Below are 18,572 nucleotides of genomic sequence, written 5' to 3'. Positions count from 1 at the left end.
CTCATACTTTCTAATACAGGTGTGATGCCCTTCAGTTCATAACTTGCTAACACCCTCCTGCAATCTTTATTACAAGCTACATTTGTGTATCTAATGGCAGGAGAGCAAAGAGTCCTTGGATGGGAGTCTGCTCCTCTGTGGTAACTAGAATGAGTCAAAGACAGTAGCTCCATCTCCATCAGCACTTACTGTGCTGCCACAGGAGCTGAGCAGGAGAGAAACAGAGGGCCCTGGGGATAGAACAGCTGTCCCACACACACTTACACCTGGCTCTGTTCTGGTTTCCTCAGCTGAACACCTATTAGTAGGTGGAATGTCTTCTATCTGGTTTCATCCAGAGCAAACCCATGCTTTTAGATGAAGTTTGATTCACTGCAGGAAACTAGCTGGACATTTGCTTCAGAAGTGCAATTTTGAGCTAGGTCTAGAAGTTTCCAGTGCTATGTGTAACTGTTTTGACTGCCAGCCCTCCTGGGGAGAGCACCAGCTAGAACAACATATCCCAGTTCTGAGCTCCAATGAACTGCTTATGCCACCTTCTCCAAGTTAAAGCTGTCTCTCTTCCTATCTGGGCAAATTATTAAAAATAAATCATTTTTCCTTACTGTTAAGATGAAATACCAGCTAACTAGAAATCTGTTCAAGTTATGGTAAATTTGAGATACCCCTGGCAGCTGAGGCCCAGTTATGAATTACAAGTAAATGGTTATAAGAGTGATGTTGTAATACAAAACAACTTTAAGATTGAGAGTGCTGCTTCACAATACAGCCAGCAGGCTCTTCTGTACAGCCAAAGCATCCAATGTACAGCATTTACTAAACATTAAGAAAGTTCAAGATAAAATACAAAATATTACAGGATTGATTTATTGAAACATGAATAAATAACAAGGATGGCACATGCCTACATTTATTTCAGTGGGAAGGTAACAGTTAGTACCTTTGAGAATGTCTGTACCATCTCTAAAAGCTAGATGCTTAAATGGAACATGGTGACCAACTGGGGGAGGAGGCACTCCAGGGTGCTTTGTCCTGTCAGAAGACATGCTGCTTCAGGAGGGTTTTTTTTTTAAAGTGACCTTGAAGCTAGAATATCCTTCCTGTATAATCATTTCTATCATTTTATGATAGGACATCAATCACTCTAGGAACTTTCAGCTACAGGCACAATGGCTTTAGGTCACAGCAGAACTTCCCTTCCAGCATAAACTTTGTTCAAACCTGAGGTTTCAGTACATCTCATGCCAAAACTCATCTCTGGCATGTGAAACCACCTGATTGTTACAGCAGTCTTGAAAGAGGTTCTGACCATTTTGTTTTTTCATTTAGCTTTACAATAAGAAAATCAGAAGAGGGGAAAAGTAACTCTTAAAAAAACCCATACTTAACTAAAAACAAGATTAAAATTGCTCTGGTAAAACAAACATTCAATTCTGTGATTACATTTTTATACAGTATAGCTTATATGAAAAATGTTTTCCAAACTATAAAAGATTTTCAGGAAAGAAAAAAAATAACTTTCCTCAAAAATCATTTGTAAGATGTAGTCCAGGTGGAGAATGAAAGCACATCAATAATATGGTGAAATTTCTGAAGATTCAGATCTTAAACACAGGTTATGTTATGATGTAACTCTTTGTAGCAAATGAATGTCTTAGTTTTCTGTCAAATCTCATTTTAGTGGATTTCCCTTTTCCAGAGATTTAGACAACATATATTAATTTATTTTAAAATTAAGTGTAAAGCATGCTTTAATCAAGCAAACTTCACAAGGTTGTAACTCTATCTGTACATTGGTTAATAAGTACTATGTGAACAAAAAAAAAGAATCAGCACCAAAATTAGCTGAAAAGTTGTGTTTTGAAAGGAAGTAGAAGGATAAGAGAGAAAGAAATACCAGAACTGATATTTTTCATAATATGACTTGGGAAAAGTCCACAATAGATTAGGGCTAGATTAAATCTTATTTTAATTTGACATACATAAACTGACAACAGAAAACTTACAGTGCACTGAGCTTTTTAAAATTATAGAGAAATACTTAGAGCTAGCTTTCATCTCATTTTAAAGCACCTTGTGCCTAAACTATGCATTTCAGTTAAAACAAGCTGTTGTCAACGAGAATACAATTATCAAAGTTAAAATATAAGGTGCAGCCTCTTTAGATGGAGCCCTTGTACCACACAGTTTCCAAACTTCTATTTGACAGTCCCTCTGTTATTAATGGCTCTAGCTTTCAAGACATATATCAATTCCCAAATCTCCTGTACAATCTTAAAAGATAAGCAAAGGATTCAACTTCATTTCTGACCAATTTACATGGAAATTTGCCCCACACTGGTTTAGCAGCAAAAATAACCAGTTGAATTCCTCAGAGCTCTACTGTATTTTTCCAAGAGCTTACAATGTATTGAATTCATTCTTTATTAGTGCTTTCATCTGATAATATGTAACCCTGTGGAAAAACAGGCAGGGATGTTGTGATCGTACAGTGACAGTACAGTGTGATTAAAGTGACAGTTCTACACATTTTTCACTTATTCTTTTACAAAGATGATATTCTCTTCATCACCTGACATCGGCAAGACCAGTAATTACTGAAGGCCCCTCTACAAGCACATTCCAAAATAACTAATGTTCACATGGTTTTGAGGATGGAATTATTAAGTTTATTTTATTTGTAACCTAGGAGCTGTGAATCATTCAAGTTTCAATAATGTTAGTCCTTAAATGTTTAGCTCAAAGGTAGTACAAAATATTACTGTAACAGAAGGAACATCATCCCAGATTCTGAGATTCTATGAGAATTCAGAATTCCTTCGCTTTCCAGGGCCATCTTCTCCTAGCAGTCTTTAAGCAAAGTCATGAATTCTCAGTTCAGTTTTCTAGAATAAGAACCAAATAAATTAGTTTAATGTGCCTTCACATGAGATGATTTTTCATTTGTCTAAATAAACAAATCAATTAAGGTTACATGTGACTGATTTCCAATCCATTAAAATACAACACTGCTTCAAGATACCTGAAAATTTGCCCTCTTAAGTTACAAAACAATCTGCAAGTTTACAGAACTGGCACAACTTACACGGAGGAGTACAAAATATCACTAAGAACTCTGAACTGCAGATGAAATTCCTGAGAACAGTCCCTGACAACATCAGTCAGTGGTTTGCTGGCTCACAGCAGAGCAACACTTGAGAGCTGGTTTTCCAGTGATTCCAGAAAATGTGCAATCAGAATGTTCTAAAATCGTGAGCTGAATCTAAACAACTCTCAATTATTATTAAAAATATATTTTTATCTGTGATCTGGTTTTAGAGCCCTTAGGATTCAGGTTTTCAAGCTTTCTTCAGTGAAGGCTCCAATATGAGTACCCAGATTTTCAGCATTAAGTTCCCTATCAGGGAATGAGACAGGTTAAGGAGCTCAGAAGAAGACCTAAACCAGCCAGAATGCCGTACAGCAGGGTGCTAAGAGTGAGCTGAGCTACCCCTTTCCCAGGGACATGAGCTAAACACAAAGCTGTTGGCTACAGAAGGCCTTCTCTCCACGAGTTCCGTGGAATTTGCTCCACTGTGCAAGAGTTCAGGAGTCACAGCTCCACAGCTTCACGATGAGAAAACCTCACACAGTAGCACAGACTCCTGGTTTCTGCTCCAGGACAGTTTTATGTATTTTAAAACCAAAAGTACACAGATACGGTCAATATGTGCACTGTGTACAGCTGTTGCCTAAAAGCTTACACACCTGAACAGAGTACAAGCTGAAACTGGCAATGGGACAGAGGTCTCTTGTTTTGCAATTCTGTTTTCTCTCCGAGTGTACCTGATCAACTTCCTACCCATTGCTAAAGGAGATGGAACTCCGGATGCAGAAGCAGATAGTCCTTAAATTCTGGCTATGGGTAGATTTCTTCAGAAACAAAGAGGAAAGCTGAAGAACACAGACAATTCTTTATCTGTTTCTGTTCTTGAAGTTCATCTCATCTTAATACGATCCACAAATGAGTAAACAAAACAAGGACTATCTGGGGCTATGCTATCTCTGTGTCTCACAGAGATACTGGTATTACTGTTAGTAGACTGTGGTACAAATTCTGGTGTCCGGAACTCAAAAAGAATGCTGATAAACTGTGGAGCATTCGGGAAAGAGCCACCGGAATCATCCCAAGACTGGAAAACAACTTTAAAATGAGATTCCAGTTGCTCCATCTATTTTGTTTAAGCAAGAGATTAAGAGATGACCTGGTGATAGCCATAAAGTACCCATGGAAAACGCATCACGGGCTCTTTGTCAAGTACATAAAGATCTAGGAAAATCCGGTGGATGAAAGCTGAAGCTAGACAAATCCAAACTAAAAATAATGTACCATTTGTTTATTCATTTAAGCTCTGAATCATTAGAACAATATATTAGAAAAATTGCTGGAAAGGGTGCTTTTCTAAAAACTGATTTCTGACTGAACCTGTGAATCAATTGAGGGTGCTACAGAGGTCAGAATAGATGATCAAAAAAGGTTTACAAGAACAGCATAGTGTTCAGAGAGAGAGAAAGAGAACACGGCCATTTGAGAGCCGTTAGCTAAACAACACTAAAGTTCATAGGAGCTTCACATAAGATACTAAAAAAAGTGTATTGATTTTAAAAAACTTTGTCCTTGCTGATGAAACGGACATCTCCATTTACCAGTGAGGAAAATGTGTGTAACTACCTAAAAGCCTTAGTAGTGAAATCTCTGGTTTCAACAGACAGTGCAAGTAACACCAATGCTGCTAATGACAGCTCTGAGACAGGGTAACTCCCTGGCAGACTTGTAGCCTTTGTGGGCATTGTATTGTTTACAGTACCATGGGCTGGGCTCAGAGGGTGGTGATCAGTGACAGAAGTCTAGCTGGAGGCCAGCAATTAGCGGTGTATGCCAGGGGTTGGTACTGGGTCCAGTCCTGTTTAACATCTTTATGAATAAATCTGGATGATAGGGCAGAGTGCACCCTCAGCAAGTTTGCAGATCACACAAAACTGGAAGGAGTGGCTGATATGTCAGAGGGTGGTGCTGCCATCCAGAGGGACCTCAACAGGATGGAAAAATAGGCTGACAGGAACCTCATGAAGTACAACAAGGGGAAGTGCCAAGTCCAGCACCTGCGGAGGAACAACCCCAGCCACCAGTACATGCTGGGGCCTGCCCAGTTGGGAAGCAGCTTGGCAGAAAAGGACCTGGGGGTCCTGGTGGACACCAAGTTGAACATGAGCCTGCAACGTGCCCTTGCAGCAAAGAAGGCCAATGGTATTGTGGGCTGCGTTATCCCTCCCAGCAGGTCAAGGCAAGTGATCCTTCCCCTCTACTCAGCACTGGAAAGGCCACACCTGGAGTGCTGTGTCCAGTTCTGGGTACAAGAGAGACATGGACATACTGGAGAGAGTCCAACAAAGGGCCATGAAGATGATTAAGGGACTGGAGCATCTCTCCCATGAGGAGAGATGAACACTGGCACAGGTTGCCCAGAGAGGTTGTGGAGTCTCCCTCCTTGGAGATACTCAAAAGCTGTCTGGACACGGTCCTGAGCAACTGACTCTCGGTGTCCCTGCTTGAGCAGGGGGGTTGGACCAGATGACCACCTGGACCACAGGTGCCTTCCAACCTCAACCATTCTGTGTTTCTGTGATTTACCGTATGAGAGAAAACTACACGATAAAAACTGCCAAACATTAAAAAGCTAGAACAATTTAAGCTAATTCTAGTAAGATCTACACATATGCAGACTCTCTGCAGACTAACAGAGAGGAAAAAACTTCAGAGCATACTAAGCTAAGTCAGGTGTGAGGTTGAAGTAGATAGCAACTAGAGAACATTCACTTGATCTTCTGATGCTTAGAGAGTTCAGAAAAGGTAAGATGAGAATACAACTGTCCTTCAGCTGAAGGAAGTCAAAGCAGACATTACAAAAATATCGTAGTAAGGTGCTAGTAAATGTTAAATAAGAAATAGGTGACAGATGGGACTCTGCAAAGGATTTGACAGGAAAAAAATTTCTCATGGCACAAGGGGACTAGGGAGTCTAGAAGTAGTGAAAATGGCTCAAGAGGATATTGGAGTGAGAGGGTCAAAGAATGTCATGGAGACACTTCCAAGCTATCCAGCCTCACCCACTTGTGTATGCTCACTGAAATTATTTATCCTGTATCACGCTTCGTGGATTTAACCTAAATTGCCACATATAAAGCCAAATTAACTTTCTTATGCTGAGAAACTTTCAAGGCAAAGAAAACTACACGTCTCTTCCTAGAATTCCCAGCTAATGGAAAGCACTCCTACTAGCTTCCAGAATTTCTTGTTGCGCATTTGGCTTGAGTTCTTGGGACTGAAACACGCACCTTCCTATCATAACCATACCAAGGACTCTACTGTACAATCTGCTTTAGCCTGTTATCTTCAGAGCTACGAGTCACTGATACATACAATGGAACATTAAGCAAGACATGTCTTGAAACAAAGAACTGAAGGAAACAGGATTTATCAAAGCAATTATTATCAAGCTCCCCATTTTGATACTGACCTGATGTTTCAGATACACTGTCAAAGCCTTATTGAGAGCATACCCTTGCATTCTTCTTATGCACGAAGGCAGTATTTTATGTCCTGTCCAAATAACACGATATACTACGTATTGATTTAAAACAGATGAAATACAGTATATATGCCCCATTGAATGCATGTCTTTACCTTCGCTTTCTTTGAAGATATACATGTACCAACCACTGGGCAATAAATGGCCATACCATAGCAAAAGCTAAAATACCAGGAGAAATTTCAAAGGGCCACCATGATGGTTTCTAAGGAAAACAGAAGAAAATTCTAGTCAGCAATCTGTGGGCACATATTGAATACCACATGTATCCTTCTCAATCACTTCAAATGCTACAGTATCAAAGTAGAAAATACTAGTAAGACCAGAAAAAAAGATAAATCAAATAACTTCTTCAGACACAGATTATTTTTTATCTCCTAGTCAAGGGAGAGACAATACGAAAAGCACATACTAAGAGCTAGATATAAAATATTAATCTCATCTTTTTTCACCATTCACACTGCTTTTTACAAATAGAAAAAACAATATTTTACCTTGACAGAGGAGGCGGGCTGATAATTTGACTGTAGTGTTGCAGATTTTGCCTTTAAATACAAACAAAGGCTGGTAAGTATAAAAAAAGGAAGCTGCAATTAAAATTTTTCTGCTTCATAAAATGAGAATATGAAGTTTTTGTGAAGGCTTTGCAATCTGTATATATGACAGTTTAAGGAACAGAACCACCCCCACGCAACCCCCTTTTCACCACTTAGTTTCCAACTTACCTCTTCTGTTTCCATTACGCTTTATAGCATTTTTATCACATCTCTGTGTGCTAAAAAAATGAATTGGTGTCACTTACTGGACCTCTTTACAGTTTTTCAAGGCCCCCCTGCTCAACTTGTCATCGCAACTTCCTCAACTCTGGTCCAGTCCCAGCAGTTGCAACCCAAAGTAGAAATCCCAGCAGCTTAATTTGCATGATTACATGTTTCAACACTAGTCTACACAAAGGCAAAAAGCACTGTTTTAGTCTGCCCTGAGCTATAGCGACAGGCAACTCTAACAACATAAAGGAAAGAGAATACTCTGTTCCAAATCTTCCAGGCAATCCAGAAAATGAGAAGTACCAGAAACTTTTCAAGACTATTCCCATACACTATTGTGGTGCTTCCACAAAAACAAAGCAGTCAGTTTTCTAGGTCTTTCTTAATTTATGTGAAAGAGAAACAGAAGCTTCTGTTTCTCTTTAGGTAAGGGTACCAAGCACAGCATGAACTGCTGGGGAAGAATCTTTTACTATTTCTTCATATATTGCTCAGGCAAAAAAAGAAAATCTGTATCCAAACATCAGATTCTTGAATAGCTGTGACGGAGCAAAATCAGGGTTTTAATAAATCCTTTTCCCTGGCTGCCTTAGATTTGGAGTATGTGCATCCCATAGGATACTGCTTGTACAGCTCTCATTCTCAGGTAGATCAAAATATATCAGCAAGTCAAACAAAACCAAACATTTTTAGGTTGCTGGTTCAACTATATTCACAGCATATTCTATTCTCCCGAATATACACTATTTCCATTGAAACAGAAGGAAAAAGAAACACTACATCAATAAATATCACATGTGCTTAAGACTTCTTTTGCCTATCTTCTACACATGACATGAAATTCCAAGAAAGCTGGATTACTTTGTGGGGAATGAATGTTATGAAGAATCAGTCTTCTGCTAACTGAAAAATGGAATCAGAAGTTCTGCCTGCAAACATTTACCAGTGTGGAAGATTAAGATAATTTCTCACTTCCTTTGAAAATGCTTTGAGATCTACTGATGCAGAAATTATCTGGGATCATGTATTACTAACATTAACTACAGAATCTCCATATAGCGACTGTGTAATGTGTATCAATAACTATGGCTAAGATTAGTCTCATCAGAAATGAGTAAAATAATATATGGTTAATTTCTAGGTCAAAATGCATGTTTTTGCTCACATGTACAAGAGTCCTGAATTGTGTTCCTGAGAGTAGGTACTGATAAGAAATTTTAAGTTGGAATAAACTACAGAATATAACTGAAATGTCTTCACAGTTTAAGAAACTATTATCTGAAATTTTAATCTGAAAAAGCATAAAAATATCCAAGAAAATTTAATAAAAAGTAATCAAATAACTTCAATGAATAATACCTGTGATGCTGTAACCGCCTCCAGCATATGCAACCTCTGAAGGACATTCTGCATGTCTTCTTGCAACCGCATCAGCACTACTGCAATCTGTTCATTGAGGCTTCCCCTGGGTCCTCTGTCTGATCCCCAGCGCTCTCCGTCCCCTCCACTACCCATCTGTCCACCTTGTGGACCATCTCCTAGAGGCTGAAGTCTATGCCCTGGTTTGAGGGAGAAAAAATAGATACATAAAACACAGAATGGGCTACCAACTCTATTGAAAGTGCTTAACAGTTCAGTTTTCTCCTTCCCAAACTGAGTGTGGTACTCCTAATCATAGGCTATATTCAGACAGTTCAAAAGCACTGGGAGGTTACTGCAACATCATTTGAGATGTTTCCCTACAGCCTCAGTGTGACAGTATCATCCAAGGTCGTAGAACTGCATAAACATTTGGCAAAAAATTATTAATTCACATCCAGTCAAGTTCAGCAGTAAATTCTGCCCTAGCAAAAAGAAAGTAAGATCTGTCTTATTATCAAGGGTAGGTGTGTTTTAAGTTTGGCACAGTCTCCAGCTGGAAAACAAAGAACACTGGAATAGAGCGATGAGAAAAGATAATTGTTTGAAACCTACAATGCTCCTTTAAACTATATACAGCTAGCATATCGTGCTTCCGTCTGCAAGTAGTGAACGTAAGTAAAACAACAAAAGAGAGAAGGGGAGATGGTTAAACTATAATATGTTCTTCATAATAGTTTTCCACATAAATGTTATATTTGGATTTTCTTTTTAATTTTTGCATCTGATTACATATAGGTGCCATACAAAAAGGCATGCTGTATATAAATAAAATACTCTCTGGCTTTTTTTTTTTTTTCAGTACAAGAAAAAACTTTATCCTTGACTTTACAGTCATACCACTGGAATATGGTGCTGCTCCTAGGTGACAGTATTACAGAATTAAATAGAGCAGAGGTCCAACATAAACTGAACATCTGGACTATTATGTGATTAAGAATCATTAAGTTTTAAGAATCAGATAGTATCAGAATCACTCAAAGGTGTGGCTAACACTCCAATTATATAGAAAACAATGTGTCACTGGTACCTTTCTAAGATGTTTCATGGTTTCAAATAAGACACCATAGAGGTATAAATGCATATGCATTTAAAAATAAGTATGTAACTTGTAAAGAAACTCTTCTCATGCATAGACAGGTTTTGAAGATTACATTTCTAAAAACACAGGTGCCATAAACAGCAGCTGCAGTTTAAGGTATGCCAAAACAGAAGAAGCCAATATGCTTATACAAGATCTCCACAACACAAGAAAATCCTTTTGTAATACTTATTATGAATGAAATAAATACTCTGAAGACAAAACTGATTGGTACCCACTGTAATTCAGATTTTGTTACCTATTTTTATTGTGAAGGACAGAAGCATTATATAGCATGACTATCTTACTGGACAATGTTGACAAGTGCTTCTCAGGCACCAGTAACTTCTGGCAGTCAGGAGAGTGGGGAACACAAAAGCAGCATGCACAGTACCTCTCCCTCTTCTGACACTGTAGAAATCTGCTTTTTCTCCACCTTTCTTCTCCTTATGAGGGCCCCCATTACTGGCTTTGCCATCTTCTCCTCCACACTTGACTTCGCCTTGTTCTTGAGCTGCTCCCTCTACAGTATTTCCAGGTTGGAGATTCCCATAAGTCATGCAAGCGTGTCTTGGAAAATCCGTATTTTCTAACAGAAGACTGTGATCTACATCCAAGAAATGGGATGAATGCTTTAAAGATCCTTTAGCTGATGTGATGATCTCCAAGGGCTACAAATTAACATTAGCAAGTAATTAAATTCTGTAAAATATGACAGTTAACCAATAAAAAGGAAGAAGCATCATATCTACTTTCAATTTAAGAAAATAGTTTGCCCAGAATTAACTTTTAACAGGAGCAGTTGTTTTCCTGTAGAATGTGCTTACTATTGTCTAAATGTCCTTTTCAGATTGAAAAAGCATTTGAGGCAAATATTCTCAAAACAGTGATACCACTTGGAATTACTTTAGACATTTCCAACATACAGTAATACTCAGTAATCACTAAAATAAAACATTAAGATCTGAAAATGTTCAGTTTTCCCTTGTAAAATTGGCTTTGCTTCCCAGACAGTGAAGTAGTATCCTAACTTGGATTTGTGAGCCACACTGTCAAAAGTCACGTGCTATTAGCAACCTTGAGTAGGCAGTGTTTACGCTCACGGCAAAGAGATCACGTTTCTTATTATCAACCTGTTCAAAACAGCTTGGCTGCACCCTGTACCTCTTACCAAACAAAAGAAAGGCATAGTATTCTATCAACTTCTCACTCAAAATCAGTGGTACTGTAGGAAGATATTAAAAATGGATGACATACGCGTTTCAGGTCACAATTACATGTTCTGCAACAGGACTGCCTTAAGATGGTTCAAGCAACCCTTTGTTCAGCGCAAGGACAAGCACTTGCACAAGTATATGCTGAAGCAGACTGGGGACCTCAGCTAGCTGAAAAATAACTCCATGAAGAAGCCAAAATAACCAAAAGGAGGGGCAAAGAAATGGAAACTGCTGCCAAAATCCCATTTGTCAAATAGCAGTTCATAAACCTGTATCATCAGAACTGAAGGACAGAGTGTTTGCTACATCTTTTCCAATAAAAAGCTGTATTTAATTCTTTAAATAAACCTCTTCTAGTTTGAATTGATCCATCTGTAGTTCTACTTGTATATTTATTTACATATACCAGAACATTTGTTATTTTGTTCAAAACTAGAACTTTTCTCATGCAGGTTGGGCAATTCTGACAAATTATCCACCCACTTCAATTAAAGAATCTCAAACAAGCTCGAATGATACACAAGATGATTGGGAAATCACCTAGATAAGAGAGCTTGCAGCACTTCTACCAAATCACCTTTCCCAACATGCTTCATTACTGGGTAAAATTTTGATTTGCTAAAAGGAATTCTCTAGATCCTCAGGAAACAGCTAGACAACAGAATGATACAATATTAGAGTGCTTACTGGTCTTTCTGATCCCACGCATCATTCATATATTCCTCCCCAGAATCAGGAAACTAGGTGTTTGAGTATAATCTACAAAGTCCACACTTAAACTGGTCCTCTGAAGGAGGTCCAAGCCAGTAAGTCAACTAAGACTACAGTTAATACAACGAGCAGGAGCACATATTCAGTCAAATCTAAGCCAGCACAGTTGGTGCCCACCTTTTATATGAAAGTCAGAGACGTACATTACAGCTGAAAAGAGTACAAGAGAACCCAGAAATCATTGTAATCTCCCACTTCTTTAGACCTAGGCCACTTTCAGGCACTGGCCTACAGGCCACCTGCTAAGGCTTACTCTTTATTTATTCTAAGAAACAAATGCAGGATTCATCAGGCCAGAAAAAGAGCACGCAAAAAGCTCATTGTTACAAAGACACTCCCTGCTTCTTAGAGATAGCTGGATTCTGATCCCTACATATGTTATGAGACCCTAAATTCATTTGTGGACACAGCCCTTAGTTTCTTTGTACTGTTGTTTTTGATACCTTCCCCTCACATAAATTCTCGGGGGGCAAAAATTTCAAGGCTTTTAGATCAGTAGTAACCAAACTGTAAAAGACTGACAAGAAAAAGAACAAAAACCGACAGTCCAAACAGGAGAAAGGTATGCATGAGTTACTTCATTTACCTCTGCATGTCCAGGTTCACCTGATAGATAGGAACCTATTTAAAATAAGCATACCAGTTTCAAAATACACCTAGGAATACTAAGCCCCTACCTCTTCTAGTCCGAGTTGCTCCATAGAGTCACAATAAACTTCACTGTCTGAATCACTGGTTAAGTGCTGAGTTGCTGAGACCTCTTCAGTACTCTCTTCATTTGCACCTGTATGGAAAGGAGATCCGCACATATGCTTTGTAAATGCGAGGTAATCCTGGCAAAGAGTAAAGCAATGAGTTAAAATGTCTAGGTGAGCTTCAACTCATGCCCCTTTTATCTACGATTGTCATCCTAAAGTTAGAGTCTGAATAAAGAGGTTATATTAATATAGGAATTATATAAAGCTTTTACTAATCAGAAAACTATACCTCATATTGGCATTTCTGCATTATAAGTTGATAATTTTAACTTTACCTTGTTCATTCCACTCTCCTTCCTAAGCTTAGTATAAAGCAGTTGTGCCTAAAGTTATCTGTTAGTTTTAAAATTATATATTTAGACATCAGTTTCAACAAACTGGCATTTATAATATGTTCAGCCTTTGAGAATGACAAATAAGATATTAGTGATTTTCATTTCACTACAAATTAGCTTTCAAAGGCAAATAGTATTTGCAAAGGTAGTATAATGATTTTAAAAGAAAACAATTGTATTTCTGTAGTTTTGGGCCTCTCTGTCTCTGAATTAACCTCTCTTTCTGTAGGACATCCTAAAAGGAAGCCTTATTTTAAACTGGTATTAAACTTGATTTTTTTTGGAGTATCCTTTCTTCAGGTTTCTACAATTGAAAGACACCATTGCTAGTCTCTGAAGCCCAGGATTAAGCTTTCAAGAAAAGACGTATTTTCCATGAAAAACATGTGCAAATGAAAACATGGTCTTGCAAGGACAATACCTTGGTGAGCACTGTTATTAGCTATTTCTAGGCTTGGCTCCATTTTCTTTATTTCTTCCTCCGGGTTCAAGCCATTCAGTGCAGATTTGGTCTGGATGCCATTCTGCATATCTGGGATAAAGCTGTCTTTATAACAGCCATTAGTAACAATACTTTCCAAATCTTTAGTAGCTGCTGATTCTGGTTTCGCATTCTTATAGTCTGTAAAAGAACAAGAAAACCTTGCAAATAGAAAGCTATGCACCTAATAGCTCAAAACATATTTCTTCAAGTAGCTAAGTATCTAATGGACTGTATGTATAATGTATCTGCAGAACAAAATATAAAAATGCTCCTAGATTCACATTCGCAGGGATTGTTCTGTTCTTGTAAAAAGTGTAAATATAAAATTCAATTTGCATAAAGAGCAGATGATATTTAAAACATAAGTAAGCAAATCCAAAGCAGGTGTCTCTGATAAATTAAATAAGAATCCTAATGTCCTTGGAGGAAAAAACCTTTATAGAATTCTAAATATGTAATTTCATTTGGTTTTCACCTGATGTTGGTATTTCTCAAAACTCTTTATGCACCCCCTAAACAAATCTCACTGAAAGTTCTCTTTTATTTTCTCTGAAGAAAAAAAAAGTGATTTTCAATTCTACTGTTACAGCCCATGTAGCCATTCACAGCTCTTACAAACAGCACTGGCAACAAAATCCAAAACTATACAGGGTACAGGCTTTTAGCTAACCCACTGACAGAACTTTCTAGCTGAGTCAAAAATAGTATGGCATAGCTCACAAATTTGTACTAGTTCTAAATCTTATAAACCAGGTTGAGACACTGCCATTTTTCACACACGCATCCACGTATATTTGCATCTATTTCTCCCAAAGAAGTACAGCATTCATGATCCGTTGGGATTTTCTGCCACTTAGGTGGGTAAGAATAACTTTGGAAGAGACAACGGTCCAAGTGCAGAAAACATACCCGTTCCATTTAGCTGCAGTTCTTTTTCTTCCTCTTCACGAAGCCCTTCTTCTTCTGATTCTGCTCCACTATCACTACTTTCAGCTTTTCCATTCACAGCCTTTATATTTGGAGTGGAATTCATGACATTACTAAGGTCTAATAAAAAATTCAAAGAGGAAAAAAAAATGTATTTTAAAAGAAACAAACATACAACCCTCCCCCCCCTCAAACTATTAGTCATAGTTCTACAAAAGTATTTCCATATTAGAAGATGTACCAAATAATGCCAGCTTTATTTCTGTAAGCTCTTCCTTAATTGGTTTAATGTTTCTCTTTTGTGGCTCACCACAGAGTGCCTGAATACTGGTGAAGACACCCTCAATGATTCTGAGGAAGCCTACTGGAAAGAGACAGCAGGCCACGTTCACTACCGAGTCTCAGACCAAGACTATTACCCATATATATGGTATAGCTGCAGTAACATTTTCACTAGGACCAATATGGTCATGTTCTTTTAAACCCAGAAGTCAGTATTTTTATAGAAGTTCCTTTTTGGGCTGAAATGCTTCAAAACTGCTCTCAACTCAAAGGCAAATTTTAAAACATTCTATTCAATTATGTGAACAACAGGATTCTCACATAAGAAGGTAAATACAATATCCCATGCATCTTTTCCTGCAGCTATTTAAGCAGACGCAAAATGCGGTAAGACGACTCAAGTTTATACAGATCTTTATCTGGCAAAGGGCATACGGAAATAAATTCTCTGATTTCAGTGAAAAAGATGATGAAATAAATACACTGAGCATTTGTTTGCATGTCTAGTTACATAAGTATATAAAAAAAATCTTGAAAGAGACAAAGTAACTGCTAAATCCTTGTTTTCCACATCTTTGATTACTCCAAGGATCACAAACAATTCACTCTGACTGTACAAAGAATTGCAAGGTAAAGATTCTTAAAAAATAAGGAGAATTTAAGGGACAATTCTACCACCTCCTGTAAAAAAGGCATGGTTAAATACATCCTGATGACCATTTAAGCCTCCTATGTTAGGACAGAGCAATTAAGGTACAAAGAAGGGACAGTTTCTGTGAGACACTCGCACATTTTACATGTTGACCCCAAGACTGAAGTCTGTCTGTTTTAATTGTGACCACAGCATTCCATTGCATAATTTCTACATTCCCTTGTCAGAACCTTGAAAGATTAATTCTTACATTTAGGCTTAACATTAAACAGCAAAATAATATCCAATTATACTGGAGTTGCCAAACCGGCTCTGCTACTTTCTTTGCTGTATGGTAACTTAGAGCTAAGGGTTTTCTGCTTTAATCTTGCAATGAAGAGCCTTCCCACACTCCTTTAGTTTCAAAGCTTATCCATAGTGCTTTTTAAAAAAAAAAAAAGGGGGGGGGGGCAGGGGCAAAATAACTTCTTGTATAGAAATAATGAATGTTAAATATCCTGTTCACCTCAGTTTTACTCCAAGGTAAGGTTTCTGTGGGCACCCTGCATCACTGTTTTGGATTGATTTAATCCAACCTTTTATCTGAAGATTAAAAAAACCCTGCTTCTTTATTGTAAAAAGAGAACTAGAAAAGCTATTGTCTGTCTTGTAGACTACAAGAATAAGTGATCACATGCTCATTTTCTCCTCACTGAAGAACTCTTCTTATTTGCAAGGCAATTTGTTTCACAAAAGAAAAATCCCAACATATTCCCAGTTTATTTCTCATAAGCATTTTTCATTAATTGTGAAACTCAATTCTTGAGATATTTTTCTGAGGAGCAGCAGTGTGAGGAGGATAAGGTAGCAGTTAAGTCCTCACAGCATGATCATTAAGCACAGACACAGCTCCCTTAGCATGGTAAGGCAGGCATCACCCTTCCCTTTGAAACAAAAAGGGGGTGGGGGCACAATCATCCACGTGTCCTACCCAGTCGTGGGAGTAAACAGGAAAGACAAGACTAGGAGGAACATTTAGCTGTCAAGGAAGGCGAATGAAAACTGTAAAGCTCCTCACCCTACCAAAGATATTGTAAAAAGCTCCAGCTATACCATAAGCTTTTTTCTTAGGATTTACTTTTTTCTTTTTGAAGTGAAGGTCTTTGAATATTCAAGCATGTTCTTTCTTCACTTAATTTCAGTAAGGAGATTATTCATTTGGGGAAACTTCTAAGTGACACATCACATATTTAAATAAAGAGGTGAAACTGAGAGAAAGTATCATCAGTAACAAATTTATGGTATCATGCCATAGGACACCTGAATAACTGAAATCCATCAGGATCATAGTTCTTCCACAAAGTCATTCTTAGCAACAGTGCCCCTAAAAACTATAAAGAGGCATTGCTTTGATGCCAACTCTGAAGAATACAGCATTGTACAGAGTTTTGGCCACTTGAAATACCACGCTTAATTGTGTACTTTCCTCAGAACCGTTACACTGCTGTCCTCATCAGGTCCATCCCCAATTGTTTTTACTACATGGTAAACCCACAGTTTGCTGCCATCCTCCTTGTTACTCCGAGTATCTGCTAAAAAGCCAGCAATGATGACTAACACTGGGGGTGACAGAGTTAAAGACTAAACAGAGCCAACTAGTAGTGTCTTCTACAGTCCCTGTTGGTAGGTTAATGGCTACTTCTTGAGGAAAGTATATTTCAATATGAATGATGAGAGTCAAGCAAGCTTTTAAAACCTTATTTGCTTTATGCTAATCCCACCCATCCCCCATCCCTTTATTCCTTCTGTTTACCCACTTCAACTGCAGGCAAAATGTTAGTAGCTTTTTCTGTTGCCCTGGTTTAGATACTATAGAATCCCTCTTGGTTTATTATTTTCATCTCACTGCCTGCAACACCAAACTGTGAGATTTGTGACAGTTTTCTAAATCAAAGCTGTACTGCTCTGTAGTCATACAAGGAGTTACAGTCTACTGTAAAATCCCGGATTGTTTTTTTTTTTTAATGCTATAGAGTAAGAGCTGTGTAACAGTAACAACATGCAAACAGAAGGAAGAAGGATTTAAACAGAAGAAAATGGCGAGATGGAAAGGATGTGAAGAACAGACACACAGCCTCTCTACAAGCTTTCAGTAGATGTTTATTTTATTGTGTCAGCTCAATTAAGAGATTACCTAAGAGCAATTCTAAATATATTGCTTTAAAGGCAGCACTACAATTCTTCTCAATGACATGTAGAACAGGGCCAAGTTTCTCAAAAATATGTATTTGATTTCTAACTCCCCACATATTTCAAGGCAATTTTTGTTACCCAGACGGGAGTGAGGAGCTTAAATGCCTCTGTGGATCTGCCCCAGCTCAAGGGTCATTTTACAAAGAAAACCTAGCCTAGCAGGTTTTTCTCAAATGCCTCGTATTTTTGGTTTTCTGAACAGGCACATAATTCTTATACAAAATTAACATGCACTGCTGGAGCTGTACTGTTGGTTGGCTCAGCACAACACAGTATCTCACACAAGTCCTACAGCCTCTTTCATTCTTTGCAAATACCAGTGATCAGGAAACAGCCTACAACAGCAGGTGAAACATCATAAAACATTTAACTAGCTGTGTACACCCTCATAATTTAATAAAAATTATATGCTTTTATAAAATACCATAACTTTACTATCTGCTCAATAGTGGGAAAATCTTAGCCACTGAAAGATTATTTCCATGACCTACACTTACAGCACCTTATATAGGGATCTCTTTGCACTCCTATGTTTAAGTAGACTCAAGCTCTGTCAAAATTTTTAAGTCTCAGAGACCTACGTGCTGTACAAAATCGTTTTGATAATCAGGTAACTAGAATTCTCTTTTGCCATCACAACCTGATGTTTCATGCTTGTTACTGATCCAAGTAGGCTCCCTGCTTCAATTCCAAGTTTATGCACCACGTTCTGCCATTTCCAATACACTTCGTTACACCAATCTCCACCTCCTTTTTGAAAAGGATGTATCCCAATACTGCAAGGAGTTCACTGCAAGGAGTGATCGCAGTGAGAAAGGAAGAGTACATGCACGCATCTGGGAGCAATAAGCTCTTCAGCTAGAAGAACAAGAGTTTCTATACCCTCATTTCCTTCCATTCTTTTTAATACAGCACACTACAAAGAAAATTTCCAGGGGCCCAGCCTGATCTGTAACATCTGTTCTACAGTACTCAAACAAGCTGCCATCACAAATAAAAAGAGATTTTAGAAAGGTCT

General features: G+C 38.1%; 1 protein-coding gene across 2 annotated transcripts in view; it reads right to left on the bottom strand.

The window, feature by feature from the left end:
- Positions 1 to 1,779: 1,779 nt before the first annotated feature.
- ACBD5 (acyl-CoA binding domain containing 5) overlaps positions 1,780 to 18,572 on the bottom strand; it is a 30,618-nt gene continuing 13,825 nt past the window's right edge. Inside the window, exons 6-13 of one of the 2 annotated variants that reach the window (XM_050891319.1) lie at positions 14,371 to 14,508; positions 13,399 to 13,599; positions 12,562 to 12,668; positions 10,291 to 10,567; positions 8,756 to 8,955; positions 7,130 to 7,174; positions 6,725 to 6,834; positions 1,780 to 2,885 (exon numbers count right to left, since the gene is read on the bottom strand). In XM_050891319.1, coding sequence (XP_050747276.1) covers positions 2,873 to 2,885; positions 6,725 to 6,834; positions 7,130 to 7,174; positions 8,756 to 8,955; positions 10,291 to 10,567; positions 12,562 to 12,668; positions 13,399 to 13,599; positions 14,371 to 14,508 — 1,091 coding nt within the window. In that variant the 3' untranslated portion in view covers positions 1,780 to 2,872. Of the gene's footprint in view, positions 2,886 to 6,724; positions 6,835 to 7,123; positions 7,175 to 8,755; positions 8,956 to 10,290; positions 10,568 to 12,561; positions 12,669 to 13,398; positions 13,600 to 14,370; positions 14,509 to 18,572 lie in introns of both variants that reach the window. The other variant, XM_050891317.1, reaches the window with a different exon arrangement.

The sequence above is a fragment of the Gymnogyps californianus genome, chromosome 2 (assembly GCF_018139145.2).
Source record: "Gymnogyps californianus isolate 813 chromosome 2, ASM1813914v2, whole genome shotgun sequence".
Classification (NCBI taxonomy): Eukaryota; Metazoa; Chordata; class Aves; order Accipitriformes; family Cathartidae; genus Gymnogyps; species Gymnogyps californianus.
This window is presented reverse-complemented; position numbering and strand designations above follow the sequence as displayed.